Source organism: Lichenostomus cassidix, chromosome 1Aa, assembly GCF_008360975.1.
Source record: "Lichenostomus cassidix isolate B80296 chromosome 1Aa, HeHo_3.0, whole genome shotgun sequence".
NCBI lineage: Eukaryota > Metazoa > Chordata > Aves > Passeriformes > Meliphagidae > Lichenostomus > Lichenostomus cassidix.
The window spans coordinates 44,605,504-44,624,990 of NC_139480.1; the positions used below are offsets into that span (position 1 = coordinate 44,605,504).

At 36.9% G+C, this 19,487-nt stretch overlaps 1 protein-coding gene across 6 annotated transcripts in view; it reads left to right on the forward strand.

Annotated features, from left to right (window-relative positions):
- Nucleotides 1-15,630, forward strand: part of TMPO (thymopoietin) — a 79,183-nt gene extending 63,553 nt beyond the window's left edge. For 2 of the 6 annotated variants that reach the window (XM_085047029.1, XM_085047004.1), the window contains 10 exons: nucleotides 2,075-2,201; nucleotides 3,744-3,899; nucleotides 5,433-5,533; nucleotides 10,162-10,281; nucleotides 10,386-10,481; nucleotides 11,035-11,145; nucleotides 11,959-12,048; nucleotides 12,131-12,196; nucleotides 12,355-12,446; nucleotides 13,743-15,630. In XM_085047029.1, coding sequence (XP_084903155.1) covers nucleotides 2,075-2,201; nucleotides 3,744-3,899; nucleotides 5,433-5,533; nucleotides 10,162-10,281; nucleotides 10,386-10,481; nucleotides 11,035-11,145; nucleotides 11,959-12,048; nucleotides 12,131-12,196; nucleotides 12,355-12,446; nucleotides 13,743-14,034 — 1,251 coding nt within the window. In that variant the 3' untranslated portion in view covers nucleotides 14,035-15,630. The remainder of the gene's footprint in view (nucleotides 1-2,074; nucleotides 2,202-3,743; nucleotides 3,900-5,432; nucleotides 5,534-10,161; nucleotides 10,282-10,385; nucleotides 10,482-11,034; nucleotides 11,146-11,958; nucleotides 12,049-12,130; nucleotides 12,197-12,354; nucleotides 12,447-13,742) is intronic. The other 4 variants (XM_085047018.1, XM_085047011.1, XM_085047037.1 and 1 more) reach the window with 4 other exon arrangements.
- The last annotated feature ends 3,857 nt before the right edge of the window (nucleotides 15,631-19,487 follow it).

Genomic DNA, 19,487 nt, shown 5'->3' on the forward strand with positions numbered 1-19,487 from the left:
TGCAGGAAAAAGTGAAATGGCATTTTGAAGGAAAAAAACCAAACACGAAGATACCATGAGATATGTGAGCTTACTTGTATTAGAGTACCTTAATATTCTTTAGTTGCAGTTAGATTTCTGTAAAGTGTCCAGTAGAATGCTGAGTAATTCTTTTGGTGTACATTGTTGTAGTCTCTTCTGTGGTCTCTAACTGAACAAAGGTAAATATATATTAAATTAGGTTTCCAGTTTCTCTAAAGTGTCATTGGAATGTCGATTTCTGTGGTAGTTTTCTTCTGAAATATGGAATAGTATCTTTGTTAATCTGCTCAGTGATGTGTGCAAACACCAGAGCTGTCATTCGCATAAACAGATGTCGAAAAAAACCCAGCATTTTTTTTCAGAACTCTTTTTCTGTTTGGACAGTTCAATATTCCAGAAAAAACGTATTGAATATGAAATTAAACTTAAAGCAATGTTTAACTTGAAATGATGTTATGCCCAACATGTTCAAAAGTGAATAAAAGTATTGTACAGCTGCAGGTTGGTTGTTTCTTGTGTACTGTGTAAGTAGGCTCTGTTGCTTCAAAAACTAATTAGGAGTGGAATGATTGATCAAGTGAGTTTTACCTCTGTCTTTAGTCAAATCTGCCACTTTAATGACCCCATACTTTCTTCAGACTGCTTGGAGTCTTTTTCTTAGAATAAAGAAATATCATGATCTCTTGGAGATTCTGTTGCTTTTCAGCAGCTGATATAAAGTTCGTCATGCTGGGATATTCACAATCTAGGCGTTAAAGGAAAAACTGGAGTCAGATATATTCGTGAAATCCTCATACAGTCCCTGCTCAACTTTAAAATACCAAGATATTTGAGGCAAGACCAAGCTTGCTTGCAAACAAATATTGAACTAGCATTAATGGCTAGTTACTGTTGACTCATGTCAGTCATCTTAAACTGGTTTTTTGCTATCTTATAAAATGCAATAAGAAAAAGACTTGTTATGACTGAATGTTTATGGCATATTTGTATTAGGAATTTTAGTCTTGTGCTAGTACTGAAAGACCCAGATAGGCTGTCTGGGCGACTGAGTTGAGTTTTCTGCTAAATGCAGAAATTGTTTCTGTTTATATCATACAACTTTGAGATACAAACATGACTTACTTCAAAGCAGTATCAAGGTCTTTCTTAGTAAAGAGCTTGCAAATCCTAAGCATGCTTTTTTCTGTCTTACCTCTTCTCTTTTGCAATGCCTATTGTAGTTACAGAGGCTTCCCAGGTTGAAGAAATGTTATGATCACACTGTTTGGATCAAGCAGAAACTGCTAATTTAGGAGTAGCATCTCAGCAGATTATTTTGATAGCCATCTGTATGTGGTGATGGTGCATTGCCAACTGTTCAAGTAGTGTTGACAGAGTTGGGTTTAGAATTTGTTAGAGCTACAAGTAGCAGAGGCCTAAACAAACAAGCAGGATTTTGAAAATTTGAGCTTGCTTTTGATTTTTGCCTTTCCTGCACTCACTTTGTAACATTATGTAACCTCACAGAGAATGTCAGGACAAGTAGGAATAGGGGTTTTGGAAACTTGGTTGAAATGTAGATACTAAAGAACTTGTTCTGTATGTATCGTTAGAGGAAGAAATGTTGACCTACTAGGTAGCAAAATAATGGAAAAAAAAAAAAGCCAATGCAACATAAATATTTCTAGTTTTGTGTAGTGATAGTGAAACAGCTAGAAGCTTACTTTTCCAGTCACAGGAAAGCAATCCACTCCCACTGTATACTTGAACTTCAGATTAAAACACAAGACCAGAATAATGAGTGATTTTTTTATTTTTTCTTTTTAAACTCTAGAAGAGACTTGTAATGGGTATTTCCTTCCTAAGTAGAAAACTTGTGCACGTTTGCTTAGTAGGTGTAAATGTTCGTACTGTTTCGCATAAGCTTTAGTAGTGATCATGGGGGAGAATAGGATTAATTTCTTCTGGGTTTATATGTTTAGCACTCTTTTGTCTTCCTGTTCCCTTAGAAGAAAAAGGCATGTTTTGTATTAACTGGAAACACCCTGTCTGTAATTTTCCCTCATGTTCACAGAAAGCTACAAAGAAAACTGACAAACCCAGACCAGAGGAGAAGGATGACCTAGATGTAACAGAGATGACTAATGAAGACCTCCAAGAGCAACTTATGAAGTATGGAGTAAATCCTGGCCCGATTGTAGGTAGGTCAACTGAACTAGCAGATATTAATCTGTTGTATTTCTCACTAAACCTCACTTGTGAGTTCTGTAAGTTCCCCTGATACAGTTACTTTTTGATACTAGTACTGTTGCAATCCTGCTTCCCATGTAGGACATTTTCATTGAACTGTTTACATTGAGAAGAGGTGAAGCATTGCAGGTGGGCAAGTCTGCAGTTTGCTTGTCTTGTGTTCTATGCCAGCTGGAGATGTTCCAGCTTCTGTTCTGAAGCTGTGTAACTATTAAAGTTCAGTGCTGGGGTAACTAGGTCTTCTGATACAGCGGTTGAGGTTTGGGTCCACTTAAATAGAAAATACATGTTACATAATAACCTAATAGTATTGAGAGCAGAATGAGAACAGGGAACTTCCCTTTCCCTAGAGCATTTTCTACTCACTGCATTGTGCAATAATGTTTTCCTTTGCTAATGTTTTTTTCTAGCCTTTTGAGCCTAGCATTCTGTCCTGTATGCTGGCCTATATCAGGAGTAGTCCTGACCCAGCCTAATCTCCTGCCTTGGGCACTCATCTGTGATGTGGGATCAAAGCACCTTGCCTTTCAGATTGTGCAGGGGCCTAATGGCAAGGGAATTTGATTTCACAACTCTTCAAAAATAGATTGTTGTCTGTAGTTTTCAGAGCCTTCTGTGGAATGTTCTTGAAGTACTAGGTGAATAGAACTGTCTGTGAGTGACCCTGCAGTCCTGTGTGTATTCAAAGTCTTATCTGTAATATTTTCAGTTAGCTGATTTTGCATGTCTTGCCATTCAACCTGTGCCTCTTGGATTGTACTCAAGTGTGAAGAACTCAAGAATTTATGTAGTCCACTGGAAAAATGTTCAAATTTGGTCTAATTCAAAGCCTTTAATTCTTAGAGGGCGTGAACTCTATTTCTTGAGAGGCTGCCACTTCTTTTTAATGGTGCTTTCCTCTTACCAGAAAATGTCAAAAGGTTAGAATTTTTTTCCTGAGCTAACAGCTCGGGCATCAGTCACCTCTACAGATTTTTGCCGGCAAAGTCCTGATGTGGAAGTATGTGCTAGACTTGATACCTTTCAAAGAGCTGTCCTGTTGCATCAAGCAAGCCAGCCTGATGGCTAAGATGGCAGCAAGCAGAAAGTTATGTTGTTGCTGCTTGTTTGTACCACCTCTGATGCTTATTGCAGCATATGAAACAAAGCATCTAAGAAGCAGGTAAATTCCCTTTCCATAGATTTCTTTTTAATCACTTTCAGTGTACGAAGAGGTCTAAATTTATCTAAGAATTCTCCTGAACCAAAAAATTAGAAGCCTTAGAGGCAGAATTGTGCACCTAGAGGTGTGTGGGGGGGGGGGGGTGGGTGTGTGTGTATACATACATATATATGTATATACACACACACACACTCTAGGCCATAGAAAGTGATTAAAAATAAACAAAACATTATGTTTAGAACTTCCAAAGAGCATGTAACAGCCAGGTCTTCCCAGTCAAGTCGGGAAAGATTTAAACTGTATCTTTAGCATGTGTCCTTCTTTGTTACAGCTACTACTAGGAAACTTTATGAGAAAAAGCTTTTGAAATTGATGGAACAAGGTCCTGAACTGAAGGCACCTCTGCCTCTCCCAGCGATTTCAACTAATGAGAACACCAGACAGAATGGAAACAATGATTCTGACCAGTACAGTGACAATGAAGATGGTAAGACTTAATTGCAACTTGGAAACAATTCAAATTACATGTCAATAATACTTGCAGTAGAAATAACATAAAGCAGATATGATCTTGCTATTAGCTGAGGTTGTAAGATACTGCTGTGGGCCATGTGAGTCATGTACTTGATCATGCAGTAGTAGCACAGTGATCTGGGTGCTTGTTCTGGGAAAGGAACCTTTTGCTGTTGAACTGGTCCCTTTGATCCATTTTCCCCAGACTGGAGCCTGTAAATCTAATAGATGGGGTAACTGTGTATTGGATGTTTCAATGTTCTTTACACTTCACTCTTAAGTACCAGTCCAGTTTTGTCTTACGGTGCTCACAGTAGTTATTTACTATGGGATAGTGAATGAGTGTTTATTAAACTTTTGTACTTTTTTGTTTAATGTCTATCACTTATGACTTGACCCCTTTTATGCTTTATTCTTTATGAACTTAGTTGTGAGTGGGTTGATTGGTTGGTTATGGGTGTGTTTTTTGTGGTTTTAATACCAAGTTTGTATCAAGAAAGTGTAGTGGTGGGGGAAGTGGAACCTAAACCACACCGTTGTGCAATTTACAAAAAGTAAAAGCAGCATAGGCTTTAAAGAGTCACTTGAGTGGAATGTTAGAAGATGCTTATTTAGTGTGGTTTGGTTTTGGGAGTATGGTTTTTTTTTTTTGCTTTTACAGGAATTTCCATGGACATAAGACAGAAAGGGTTGAAGTACAACTAGTAATTGGGTTGATCTCCCTTGCATATTTAAGCTGGTTTTTCAACTTTCACGTCTTGCACTTTTGAGGCAGAAAGGACATTAGAGATTAATTTATTAATTTCTGGGACAGCCAAGAGCCCAGTCACAACTGACAGCTAATTTCTTATAATTACATATGCTTTATCTACTTACTGAACTGTTCACACACTGGGGAAAAACTCAAACCCAAACATTCCCCTTTTCCCCTGCCAAAAAAAAAAAAGTTTTTTTATAAAAAAAACCCCTTAAATATATTGGTGTAATGCTATTAGAATTTTAGCAAAGCAGTGGAAATAATACATCCTCTTATTGGTGAGATAAGTGCTAACCTCTCCTTTGTACTGCATCAAAACCAGGGTTTTATATAAAAGGACATACTTTAAAGGGAACTAAACAAAAAACTTCAACATGACAAGCTTCAATACCTTTACTACAATCAATAGTAGAATGGTACTGAAGTTACTTCAAAGGAATTGCAATTTGGTACCAGTTTCTAAGTGGAACTGCTGGATTGGTCAAGGCTGATCTGAAATGTAGGACTTTTAGCACAAAACTTAAATACTTGGGTCAGTGTTTTAAAATAACTTTAAGGTTATTCTTCAAAAGTCCTTGTTCTTATACATTTAATAGAGAAATATACCTGTTTCACAACTTTTTAAGGAAATGGTATCTCATAATAATTATGTTGCCTCTTAAAATGAATTTTTATTAAAACACATTTGGTTTTAACTAATACGACAACCAGTAGTATTATACAAACTAGTCACATTAAAACTGATTGCAGATCCGAAGACCGAGCTGAGGCTTGAGAAGAGAGAACCTCTGAAAGCCAGGACGAAGACACCGGTAGCACTCAAACAGAAACGAGTTGTTGAACACAACCAGGTATGTTTACTCTAGTGGCATGTGGAACAGCTACTAACTGCAGGTGATGTGCTCACTAAACACCTTACTACTTTTAACATCACATTTGACTAAGTGAGCTGTGCTGGTTTTTCAAAAGTTCTTTTCGAAAGCCCGTTCTAATACAGCATGAAAATCTTGTGAATTAACTATAGTGGCTGTTTTTAGCCTGTCTGATAACGTTCAAAGTATGGTCTGCTAAAGGCTAGTTTGTCTGTCTTGCCAGCTGCTGTAGCACCTCCTAGAGAAGAACAGTAGGCAACCTTAATATGTTTAGTTTTGGAAACCTGGCAGATTTTTAAGTCACATGGGTTCATGGCTTTCTGTTGAGTGTTTATAATCAATTTAATAAAAGCAGTGGTTTCTCAAAAAAAGAAAAAGTTTAGAAAAAGGGGAGTGAGTTTGGTTTTTTTTGTTGTTTTTTAAGAAATGTTTTTAAATATGTATATACACATCGTATGTCTATCTGGTTAGATATAGGTATGCATTTTAAATACATCTGTTTAAGGATTCATTTAAATACAATATGTGAAGTAATATATTTGGGTATATGCCTATATATAGGTGTGTGTATGTATATACACACATACACTAGCTATCTATGTAATATTTTTTCTTCAACCATGTGTGTAGCAATAGTACTAGAGTAGAAGGGAATTTGTTGAAAAGCTTCTCCTGCGACAAAAAAAAATGAATAACAAGTTTAGATCTCTCTGTATGTACCACTTCTCCTTGACTTATAAATATTAGTTCTGATGTCTTGGTGCAAGAGGAATTTTACAGAAGCATGTCAGGTTTTCAAACTGCTGAATACAGGGTTTGGTAGTTGATTGCTGATTTATGGTTGTGATGTGGAAGCGTCACTAAATACCCTGTTCCCCAGCGTAGGATATTTAGGGTCTTCACAGTGTTTTTTAATCTGATCAGCAAGTAATGGAGTTATGCTACAGTAAAGGACTTTTGTATAGAAAAATTCAGTTACTCAGAATCTGACTTGTTAATTGGTTGGTGTATTTTAGCAGATCACAATGACTTTTCTCATACTTTATGTTAAATGCCAGATGCTTGCTTTTTAGTGATTGTGTGTGTGTGTGTGTATAAACATGCTTTAGCTATGGATGTCTCTTAAAGCAGGTAAAATGCTGCTATATCACCTTGAGTAATGCAACAGAGTTGTGGAGATCCATAACAAGTTCAGCATATTTTAAGCTGGAGTTTTAGGGTACAAGCTGAACAGATTTTACTTCAATGAATTGAAACACATACATAGTTCAACACACCAAATATTCCTACATTTGTTCAGGCAACTTCTGCTCATGATGGTCTGTATAATGAGCATCTGAATCTTTAGGTTATTGTATTTCAAGGATTAATTTTTTCAAAATTGCCCTTCAGCCAGAAATCCCTGCCAGCTTCAGTAACAGAGATATTTAATTCTGCTATCAACAAACAAAACTTACGGTCTTCAGGAACCCACTTAAAGAATAAACCAGAAGAGATTTAGTGAGGTATTTTTGTGGCATTTTAAGTGATTTGTTTACTCAGTTTTTTGTCATCCAGTTTCACTATATTAGTATCAGGTCATTACTGTTTTGTCTTGCAATCTTACATGTGCTGTACAGATGCAATATTTTGCAACTTACGTATTTTAATTACCAAGAGTTAATCAAAGGAATACCAAAGGAATAATCAAAAATATCTAATTTCAAAATTATGTCAAATTCTTCAGAAACTCTCTTCTATCTTATTAAATCTTTCACCTTTGAACTTATGAGGAGTTTTTTGGTTTTTGTTTTTTTTTTTTAAATACAGCAAACAGCCAAAACCATCTAAAAGACCTGCAACAAACACCCCATCCCACCCCCCAGTAAAAATTTGCAGCTGCTTGAAGCCAAGAACAACTTAATGCTTTTCACTAGTGAATGTGTGTAGTCATGTATTTTGCTGAGAATAAAACCAGAAGATGTTGAAGATGTTTCTGTCCTCCCCTTCTTCCTGTGGAATTGGATTGTAGGCTTTCAGCTAATGTGTCAAGGGGCTATGCTCATTCTGCAGAATTATTTCAACTGTTATGCACTGTGCGGCATTGGCTCAAAGCTTATGAGGGTCTGAAGAATGGTAAAGCTGAGCTGGTGGGCAGTGTGATGTAAGCAGACTTGCTAGTTACTTCTCAGTTCTGTTCAGCACTAGTTGTAGACCAGACATACACAGCTGACAAGATTGTCATTTGGTATGACTGGATGTAGCTGTTTTCTTAAGAGTGCAGAAAGATAGGTAGCAGTCTGCTTAGTAACTACAAAAGAAATCGGGTGGGTAGGTTGAGCAGGCTTATGAGTCTTATCAGTCAGTTAGCAATGGAAAGCTGGATGAACTTGAACTCAGCTGTTTGTATTTATTTACCTCCTCATAGTGAACTGGAAAAGTTGGCAGAAAACCCTAATTGAAATGCCCCCTTCTACCCATAGGTGAATCCAGAGTTGGAGTTCAAAACTGAGCCTGAGGCCTCATAGTAAATGGCATTGGACAGAAAGAGGAGGCTAAACAATGTAAATGTTAAGTAAGGAGCAATGTAGAACTACTCTGTCTCCTGAGACTTTGTACAGTGACATTCTGCATGTGCTGTGTTCTCCTACTCTTCCCTGGTTTTATTTTTGACTACCTGTATAGTAATTTGATAAATGATAGCTGAGGTAAAGTCATAATCTACAGCTTCACTGCTCATGAGTTATTTGACAGTTACAAGTATATACTGAAGATTGCTTGTGTACCACACCATTGTAGTTTCTCTGGTTACATACCAGGTGTTGGCGTACTTAACGTGAGTGTTACATTTTGATAGGGTTAGAGGCCTGCCCAATTGACAGTGAGGGTAACTGCAGGCAACTTTTTTTTAATTTTTTTTTTAAATTTTGTCTGACTGTGTTCTGCTGAAGTCTGGATGGGTTTTATGCAGTAGATTCTGGGTTTTCCTAGACTTTTCATGCAATAAAAGTATTGAAACTTGGTACTTAAAGCATGTGATTGAAGCAGGTGAAGAACTAAGAAGAGAGGCAGTTATTACTGAAATACTTCTAACTTTTCATTAAAGATAAGCAATTCTTAGTCAAACAGTCTGGGATGGGGAGCTCTTTGTTACTAGTATGAGTGAATTGCCTCTTTGCTTTCCTGAGAAGATTGTGTTTGAGTAGAACCACTCTGAAATTAATATTTTTTTTTTTCTCCAAGCTTCTAAAGACCACCTCTCAAATAGTATCAGGTTGAGATGGGGAGCTGTGATTGTAGGTTGCAGGCTAAATATTCCTTAATAAGGAAGAGAAAGCAGTGTCTGGTAAATATTTAAGGAGGGGTCAGAAGATGTTTCATCAAAAGTCTGAAATTGTAAAGAATTTTGGAGAATTAGGCTGAAATCTGCAATTCTAAACAAAATACCTGAATTTGTTTGGACCTGAGGTCTGTGCATTTGTTTTATAAAGTTCTTCAGTGACTTTGGAATAAAGTGAAACACTTGTGCTCCCTCTGCTGGGTATGTAGCAGCTGTAATACAGAACTTACCATGAAACATAAAGCGGCTCAGCTTCTAGTTTCACTATTCCCTCTCAATTAATAAATACTTCTCAGCCTATACTCCTAACACATTGTTTTGGGGCTAATACTGTTCCAGTGAAGTTATTTCTGTTGTTGAACCTGTAACTGACAGTTGTAGTGTATAACTTTGTTCAGCAATGAGTGGAACTTCCAAAAGCTTGGTAGTACATTACTGAATGAGGTGTTGATGTGCAAAGATAGGAGTGTTAACAAATTAATAATTTTTATTTTTAAACTTGACCAAATAAAAAAGAAGATCTGGTATGTAATCTAGAAGAAGCAGATCCACATCTCTGTTTCCATGCTGGAATTAGCTTTGAGGGGGATGTTTGCTTTGAGCATGAAACCTGCAGTAAAGCATAGGGAATGATCTTCATTTGTTAATGGCTGTAAAAGTTTGGTGCTTCATGTTATGTAGATTTGTAAGAGGTCTGTATCAGGCTTAGTTGTTTAAACTTGCTGTCACCTGAAAATTGTTAGTTTCATCCCTGCTGTATGTGGAACCTTTCAAGATTATGAAGTGTTGCCCCTTGACCCCTGTGGCTGAAGATTAGTTCCTGTGGAAATATAGGTGGCTGTGCATAAACTGCTCCCAACTCTGCTTGAGAGAACCCTGTCTGTGTAGAGAACAAGGTGATGCTTTCTGCTTATGCTCATAGATTTGTTTGTGTGTGTGTAGGCAGGAAATGTAATGAGCCTGAAAGCTTCATGTCTGCTGTCCATGACTTGATGTAACTCCTTGTAGTGTTACTTAGCTCATTCTAAGGCAGTGAGCAAATTAGCAGTTTTTACTGGGCATTATCTACTCAGTTCTGTATTTGAACAATAATGTTTTCAAGTGTAAGTATTATGTTCGACACTACTAATCTAGCTAGCTATTCATTACTGGATGTATTAGGATCCACATTTTTTTGATTGTAGACGTTGCTTTTGGAGTATGCATGTTATTTTGGCTTTTGGTTGTGCGTATCTGATATTTGGAGCTGGTTTTCATGTATATGATCATGTGTTTGATGCTTGAATAGACCTTTTCTCAAGATGGAGTTACTGAGACTGTCTGGACAAGTGGATCTTCAAAAAGTGGACCTCTGCAGGCATTTTCTAGGGAGTCTACAAGAGTGTCAAGAAGAACACCAAGAAAAAGGGTGATGAGAGGCTTTTATAATAGACAAGCTTTTTTTTTTTCACTCTTAGGGTCCCAGTGGCTCTTTTATTCAATTGTTGTCTTTTGTTTGTTTTAAACAAACAGGTGGAAGCTACAGCACAGTTGCCTATAGATGATGATGTAAAATCAGAGAGTACTCCCATAGCTGAAACTAAATTGACTGCAAGCAACGAGACCCTAGTAAATATGCTTAGTAAATATATTTAATCAATTGTGGTATTCTTCTGTAACGTATCTTCACTGACAGAATCAGTCTGTTTTGGACAGATAGAAGACTGTTTTAAGGAAAGTAAGGCTATTCAGTAGTCTTTGGAACCACATACTCAGTATATGTTAGTACCTAATGCTTTTCACTTTGAGATGGGACCAGGTAGACACCTAGGTCCCATCTAATGTCTTTTGGGGGGAGGGCTGAAAAGAATCACTGTAAAAGCTTAGACGTTTTCTTAACTTGTTTAAGTACACGCAGAATATTTGCTTTTAAGTTTGGCTTTTCTTGTGAGCTAAATAGCTTTTCTGTTTCTAAATGGCTTAAAAGAAACTACTTGGAATGATAAGCAGTGTGTTTCCTGTGCTGATCTTGGAGTATCTGTTACTTAACCTTCTTGAGTTAACTTCTAACATGCATATATTCAATGCACATAAAGGTTTTGTTATTTGGTTCTGCCACCTTGCCCCTTTTCATTTTGTATTTTGGCTGTTTCTGAGTTTGAACAATTTTGAATCTCGGCAGGTTGTCAATAGGGTGCCTGGAAATTTCAAGCATGCAGCTCCTACACTGTCAGTCAGTGAACTCTCAGACATGCCCAGAAGAACACCAAAGAAACCACTGATGACAGCTGAAGTAAATAAATTAAAACTTAGATTGCTCTTGCTTACTCTCTGTGAACAAAATTCTTGTGTGTATGTGCTTACTTCTTAGTACAGAGGGGGTGGAGGAAGTCATTGCCCAGCTGACACCAGTCAAAGTAAACTAGTGTTGTCTCATGACAAGAAAGAGAATATAAACTTATTTTTATCTTCCTCTTTCAGGTTTGGGGGGGGTGTGTGTGTGTGTGTGAAAATCTGCTTTTTTCTTTTTTCCTAAGGCAAATATGTTTTGATGTGTTATTGCTCCTTGTGCCACTATTTTTCTGAACAAAATCTCACCTTTTTTTTTTAATTCTTTGAATAGCTCAAAATAGAGTAAACTTGGGTTATCTCCCTTTGAGCTTGTAAATTAGCCTATCCCGAAAAAATGCAATGTGCTTTAATTTAGGGAATCAAGTAGTAGGATTACTTTATACCAAGTGCCTGAATTAAAAATGATCTGTAGATTCCTATCAATTATCAAGAAAGAAAAGAATTTTTTTACTGTTAACTTATTCAAGCTATCAAAATTATCTCTTTTGGAGAACTGTCTGAAGCACCTGCAAGTATATGTAATTGTATTTATGTAATGCTGTAATATTGTGGAATTTTACATTGCAAGATACTAGTCTGTTCATGTAGTTACTGTAGATAAAACTACTATTAACGCTTCATTTACAGTATGACTGGAATGTAGACTTAGTTGTCAAATAGAAGGGTGTGGGTAAACTTGATGTTCTGTTCCAAACTGCTGCTGATGGGTTTTTTCAGTCAGTATTTTACTGTACTGTGGCATTGCTTATTACAGCAAGAAGAGACAGATTGCCCACATCAGTGCTTTTTAAATCATGTTGGCCACAACCAATCCTGTGATCTGCTCAACACAGCCATGATTGAGGTGATGGTTAAGTTTTTTTGATCATATGTGGCATCGGCTGGCAGGCGTATAGGACTCATACAACATATTCTTTACCTTAAAGGAAACTGAGGAGATCACTGAATGCTTTAAGACACCAAAAGTGACCAGATGGCTGCCAAAAATTAAGGTTAAACAAACTTCTAAAACCCAAGAAGTAAACTTCTTGAATGTCACTGGGTGACTCATTCATTCTTAAAAATTGCACATGGTTGTGGTCACTGAGATAGCTATGCAGGAGCTTTTTTTTGCTGTCTGTTTGGCCTCTAACTGTTTTTGGTTTTCTAGGTGCTGGAGAGAAGTACAGAAGAAAGAAGAGTAGAAAGGGATATTCTTAAAGAAATGTTCCCTTATGAAGTATCAACACCTACAGGAATTAGGTATTTCTAAGGTTTATGGGGGCTTTTTTCTCAGTTCTTCTAAACCTGTTTAAGCTGAGAAGTATCTTTTGATTTTATTGATAGATTTCTGATGAACAGTTTCTGCACTCTGGCTCAATGACGTTTGTGATGGCCACCTATTCTTCCACTCTGTATACACAGATGTGCTACCAGAACAGCCTCCTCTTTATTTAAATGTGAGGAGGGAGAACAGGGTAGTACTGTAGTAAGAATTATTACTGCAGTTTTTAGATGCTGGAAGTTAAATGGAAATGGCTCTTCTGCAGTAATGACTTGCAATATTTAAGTTTTTAGGTAGATGGAACTGCTTCACCCTGCTGTTAAATTAAGGAAAGACCTCACAGCATATATTTGAGTTTTCTTTTGCAAAGCCAAAAAGAACTTTCAGATACCCTATTTTTTCTTTTAAGTGGCAGTCCTGTTGATTAGTCTTAGCATGAACTAGGATGGCATCAAGGAAGGGCTATTACTTGTGGGTTTTGGGTTGTTTTTTTTGGTTGGTTGGTTTGGTTTTACTTTGCATCTTTATATTTAAACAAAAATTGATGCAACCCTCTGGTTAATTAGGCAATTCAAAAAACTGCTCTGTTTAGGGGATATGAGAAAAGGGTTCCTTGCATTAAGATGTGAAACCATCTCCTGTGTTTCCAACATGCTAATTATAGCTTCAATTTAAACTGCAATTGCATATAGTCTTGAACATAAAGAGAATACATAGTACCAGTTACTACTACTGTACTGTATCTGCTAACCACTAAAGTTTTCGCTCTTATTTTGAGGTCTAGTTAAATCCATACCACCTCTTTTTTTTTTCTTTTAAGTAAAAATCATATGTGTACTCTTTGTATATAAGGACATGGCAGCATACATGGGTTTTTTTAATCCTACCTGCTTTGTCTTCTGGCTCTGTGTATTGGCTTAGCCATCAGTAGATATTTTATTGGCCAGAGATAAGACTATGTTTAGAAATCCCAGTGGGTCTGCATAAGTGATCATTAAAGAAGCAAATAGAGGGAAACACTTTCTACAGTTTGCCAGTTATGATCCTTCTGTGTGGCTAGGGTGAAGTAACATTCGAGATTTTTTTTTTAAGTGTTTGCTTGAACACTGAATTTTTAACTTTACATGTATATCTGTCATTATCTGTCAAACTTCAAAACCAGTATTCACCAGAAATAATTCTTAGTTCTTTAATAATACTAAAACTTCCCTCTGTACTTTGGATTGCTCTTTTAAATATGCGATATTTCAGGGTTGTTTTTTCTTAATTAACAGTGCTAGCTGCCGTAGACCAATCAAAGGAGCTGCAAGCCGGCCTCTAGAGCACAGTGACTTCATAATGGAGGAAAGTTTCTCGAAGTATGCGCACAAGTATGGTACCTCGGCTGACATCAAGTCGGAGAAGCCACCAATAAAAAAAGAACACTCCGTTCCCCTGTGGATAAAAGTTCTTCTCTTTGTTGTTGTTTCAGTCTTCATGTTTTTGGTTTATCAGTCAATGGAAACTAACCAAGGAAATCCTTTCTCTAAATACCTGAATATGGTCAGTCCGGGCAGTGCCAAATGAATATCTTTCTGAAAGGCACACCCAATTCGATCTCCTGTTTTTTAATTGTAGAGAACTCTTCTGCCCTCTCATCGGCTCAAGGACTTCTTACAAATAATGTGATTGGAACCTGATAAATTGGATAAATGAAGAAAGATAATATTAAATGGACATCAGTAACTTTCTGGACTTTGGACTAGTAGGAGATCACTGCCATAGGAGTAACATTTTTTTAAATCTTTGAACTTTTTGTAGGCTTTATTTTTTTAATGTGGACATCCTTTAAATTCACTTTTGAGAAAATGTATATTTGTTTTTGCAAGAACTTGGAAGCTGAGAAGGGCAAAAATGTAGTAAAATGTGAAGCTGTGTTTTTAAAGCTTTTCCTTTGTACAGAAAAGAAGTTGTACTTCTGTCTCTAGATTATAGTGGAGAAGGATTTTAACATGGGATAAAGGGAAATGCATTTCTGTATGCATTTTTTCAGTAACAATATAACTGATCTCTTAGGATGTAGAGAGAGTACAACAGCAACCTTTTCTGTAGATTACTGTAACTTTTTAGTAAATGTAACTGTAAACCTGTTTGCATTTCTGTAAAAGTCTTAGTATCATATTAGTAACTCCGTTTAAGTGTAACTTCATTTAAATGTATCCCTTCATTTTAGTGCTTACCGTGTTGTAGGAGCTGAATACACATCTAATTGGCAAGAGATGTCTTAGAGGAACTTATTTATTAGTAATGTATGTGGGAAATAAAAACTACATCATAATAATTTGCTACTAAAATACTTTTTTGGGTCAAGATTGTTATCTGAAGTAGTCTAAATTCCAACTTTAGCAGTGGTCTTGTTTCTTTTTTTAAAAAGCGAGGTCTTTCCAACACAGCTTTGTGATTACCTTTAAATATTCATGTTGGAGAAGTATTCTCAAAGTGTGAAAATTCCATATGAAGTTTTATTCTTGTATGAAGAGGGCATTGCTGCATTTTCTGCTACAGTTTCATCTTTTAAGGTGAGATTTACTACTTTCATGCCATTGACTGTTTTTCTCAGTGGAAGCATGCTGAAACACTCTCTATTGTGTAACTCGGTTGAGCAGGCAGCTGACTTCACTACTACCAATGAAGAGTGACAAGCAACAATTTTTTTAAAGTGAATGTATACATTTTTGGTGTGCTTAAATCTGCAGCATACAGATGTTCAGTCTTATTGCTTGGTACAAAATTGCAATAAATCATACTACTTATTCTTAAAGTGCTACTTATAAAAAGCTGAGAACATTAGTTAATAGTCAATATCTTTTTACTCTAGGTACAATTATTGTGTAGAATATAGCTATGGGGAAGCTTTACTTTCTGTGAACTTTGGGACAAACATGGTAAATTGTAGCAAAGCAATAGTATTGGGGTTTTTTTCCTGTTTAATGGTTTTTTTTCTTCTAAACTGCTTTTTTGAGTAATCCAAATAGCTAAACTTGTGTCCATCCTATAGAAAATTGTAACATAAGACATTCACTTTTGGTGTCAAAAACGCAGAAAAATAAAAATGATTTTAATGTGTGTGGATTTTCCTTATCAAAATAAATGCATTGCTGAAAGGCAGCAAAAGCAAGACAAGTGATGTATCAGTGGTGTCATTTTGTGCTGCTACAGTCTTCCATATTGAAAAAAAAAAGAATTAAAAATCTGCTAATAAACTCATGTCAGTTCATGTCACTTGGTGGGAGGAATATTAATCTCATTTGCAGTATAGGAGTTTTGCGCCCTAATCCTTCAGCCTGTGTTAGGCCTTTAATTTGGATGGGGGAAGAAGCTAGCTTCCATTTGTTTTTCAATGCTTAACAAACTTCCTTTTCTCTTGAAATTATTTCTCACGCCACTTAGCTGTGTTTTTTAATGTAAAATCTGTCTTTCTTACCTAGTTACATGAAATACTTTGATCTTCTCCACAGATACTGTTAGCATCAAAGAAAAAAACCCCACAATCAAAAGAAACTGCAAACTGAATTTTGTTGCAATTAAACATCATTCTTTCATTTTTGCACTGTTCTGGAGAATGCTCTCAACTTCAGTGTCACTTCACAGATGGTAAAGAGTTTTCTAGACAAGTTCTCAAAGTAACCCACATCTAGTCATTAGTAGTTGGAAGGCAGTGCATCTTCAGGAAAGAAATAGGCTTTTTTGTATTTGAGGCATTTAATGGCTGAGCTAGTCCTGAGACTAGGATCTTTGTCCTGGCTCCAAAGATTAATTTTTCATGCTATTCCAAGAGTCACACATGTAGTAGTGCTATTGGCTGACTAGTTGTATGTGCTTAAAGCCCTCTAAACTCTGCAGTGTAAGTTCTGCTGAAGTATTCAATTATACTGTAGTCTTTGTATCAAAGTGCTGAAGCAGTAGGAGCTGATGTTTCCTTTTACACACTCGTGTTTTATTAGTTCTTGTCTTTTAGACAGAGCCAGCTTAAACTTTCAGAACCAGTGACAAAATAGAGCAATTTTATGGACTACTACTATCCAAAATCCAGTGGAGTTCTGATGCAGTAAGTAAAGTATTGTTTATGTCCCTTTTAGGGCAAGGGCTATAACGAGCCTGGAAAAGGCCTGTGAAGGTTAATGGGCATGACAGTTATTTTGGGTTTGGTGGGTTTTGTTCTCATACTGCTTAGAATGCTGTGCTGAAAACCTGGCAGGTCTTGACTTCCTGTCTGAATTGGGGCTAACACAGCTTGTTTTTCCTTTAAATTCTGTGCTAATCTTTCAACATGCATGCAGTCTCAGGAGCCTGGTCTCAGGCTGCGGATCACTAGAGGATGTCACTTGGAGTCTTGAGATTAATCTGACCTTGGTTTGTATTTGCATAGGAAACAGTTGAAGGAACAACTCCAAGTTTACTTGCTAGCAACAGCCTCAGCGCTGCTCTACAGGGTGGTTTTGGATCCCTCCTAAGCTTGGTCTATGTTTTTATTTCCTGTGACACAACTTAAAAAACTCTTCATGATGTAAAAGTTCCTCCTAATTACTTTGCTAGTTCTGTGGACAAGATATCCTTTAAAAATATGTTGACTAGTTTGTGCAGAGTCTAAGCAGAAAAGGTGAGTACTAAAAGAATGCCTTTAAATAGAGCTCTCAAAGAAGACTGTTCAACAGTAAAATTTATATAATTGCAAATGAAGCTGGTAAAATTGTGTGGCTTGGCTTGTGCACGGCTTGCTTTGTTATGCCTTAAGTAACATATTGGGTGGAATAGATACAGGGGTGGGTTGTGATGTATAATTTTATATTTTGTGCTTGCAAAAGTAGGTGTTTCAGCATACCTTTTGTTTGTTAATATGGCTTTTACTGTGTGTTTGGTAAATCTACCTATCTGTCTAAAACTATCTGATGACTTGCTTTTCTTTTTCCTGAGGGACTATACCAGGCTGCTTTGCACCAGTGCAACAGCAAGCTACAACCATGGATATGTACATGCATGTGTTCAGACAGCTCAGGGTCTAAAAATTTATTGAACTTGTAAAGCAGTGGACACCTGTAAGTACTATGTATATACTGATATAAAAAAGAAAAAAAAAAATCCCGCAAGTTGTTTGTTCCACCTCACTCTGAAGTCCTTTATCAGCATTAGTAGTCTGTGGTTAAAACATGGTAATTACACTTACTTATTTCTTCTTTAGGGAAAAGAATATTATGTTTACTGGAGATAAAACATGTAATGTGTGGAGAATTAAAAAAAACCCCCAAAATTATTAGATGAGGACAGCCATAGCAGCAATTAAGAATAGCAGTTTCACTGCTTCCTGTGTTCAAAGCATGTGACTGCTGTTGTTCAACTGTGGAAGCTTGGATGCTGGTGAAGGAAATGCTGCAACGTAAGGCTTCCCTTGGGCCATGAAACCTGATCCATTACTGACTAGAATCATGGTCGAGTAGTTCTGGTGTTGAAATGAGAAAAGCATGCATAAAAAACGTTCACAAACGGAGCAGATGCTGCTCTGCTAACCTGGTTATCAAAGGTGTGGATGGTTTCACTATCTCATTGTATATTTTTGAAAACAATGTCACCTGGGGAACAAGCTTATAAGAGCTTTGATTTTGCTTGCAGGCTTCACCAAAATGTTAGAAGTGTGAAAAGTTATTGTAAGACAGGAACTAGCTCGCATTTTCTTGATTTTATGCAGTTTGAGGGGAAATTGGGGTGGGAAATGGAGAAGGGTGTGTGGTGGGTGTTCGAAGGATAGATGAAAGTAGGAAAACTTTGGAGTTGCCAAACTGGAATTTTCCTAACCTCATAAAACTTGAGCTACTGATTAAAAAGATGGATTTAGTTTACAACAGCTCTTTTTACAGTCAATCTGACAGAGGTTGACACTGAAAGGTAAGATCTTTCAAGTCTTCACCTATTAATACATGCAATATGTCTCAGAAAGCAGATTAATCTAGATGGTTTGAATTACAGGCTATTGCTATTTTATTCCTTCACATCTGGGAAAAGGTGTAGGTATTTTCTGTGTAATCTTATATGCATTCAGTGGGAACATACATTATCCTTGTGTTTTCAAGAGGCTATGTTAGACTGCTGTTTAGTAGTTCTTGTTAATAGTACAGCTGTTGGAAGTCAATTGTCAGTTAAAACAAAAACCAAACTGTTCAACAGACTACCTCATCAGTGTCTGTACAGTTGTGCACACAAATTGCCATTAGACGTCTATAAATAAATGGTCATTTGTTCATCCTTTATAATTAGAAGGAACAGATGTTTTCTATATGTTGAAAATCAGAAAAGTCTGCAAGAATTGCAGTCATTTATATGCAATTTCAGTGTAAGAGCCCAAACCTCAATCATGTTTAAAGGTAATCCGCTAATTGAAAATAAGTGTCACTGTTTGGCTTTTAAATTAAACTTGTTACCAAGAATTGTTTAGATGCAAGTGAGTGGAGCAGAATGAGTAATGGCAAAATGAACAATTCTGTCTTGTTTTCACTGCTGCCACTGGCAATGAATTGAACAGCACTTTGGGCTCTCAGCTGGTTGCTAAACAAAAGTATTTGAAGAGTGCAAATTTCATTTGACGTATTGTTACTGGGCAGCTGGAGTCTAGTTTATTCAAGAGGCACTTAACCTAGTGCTAGGCAGTGCTATTGGGTGCTTTTTTCTGTGTAGGACAGTCTCCCTGGATCAACTTTGCTGTGAAATAGAGCGAGTAGAGCCAAGGCCTAAGGGCCTTCCTCGGAAGTTTGATAGGAGCCTCTGAGCTGACCAAAGTGGGGTGTTGCTTCAGTGTGGTGCTGCTGGTGTGCAGAAGTAATAGCTGGGATGTTCAGCTCAGGATTCGTGCTTTGCTGGCCTCTGTGCTGTTGGAGAGCACTATAATGGAAGGAATGTGATCAAAACGATGAAAAAGTTCTTGCCTCTCGGGTAACTGGAGAGCTGAACTAGGCTGCACTAGTCTTGTACTGTGTAAGTCACTAAAATGA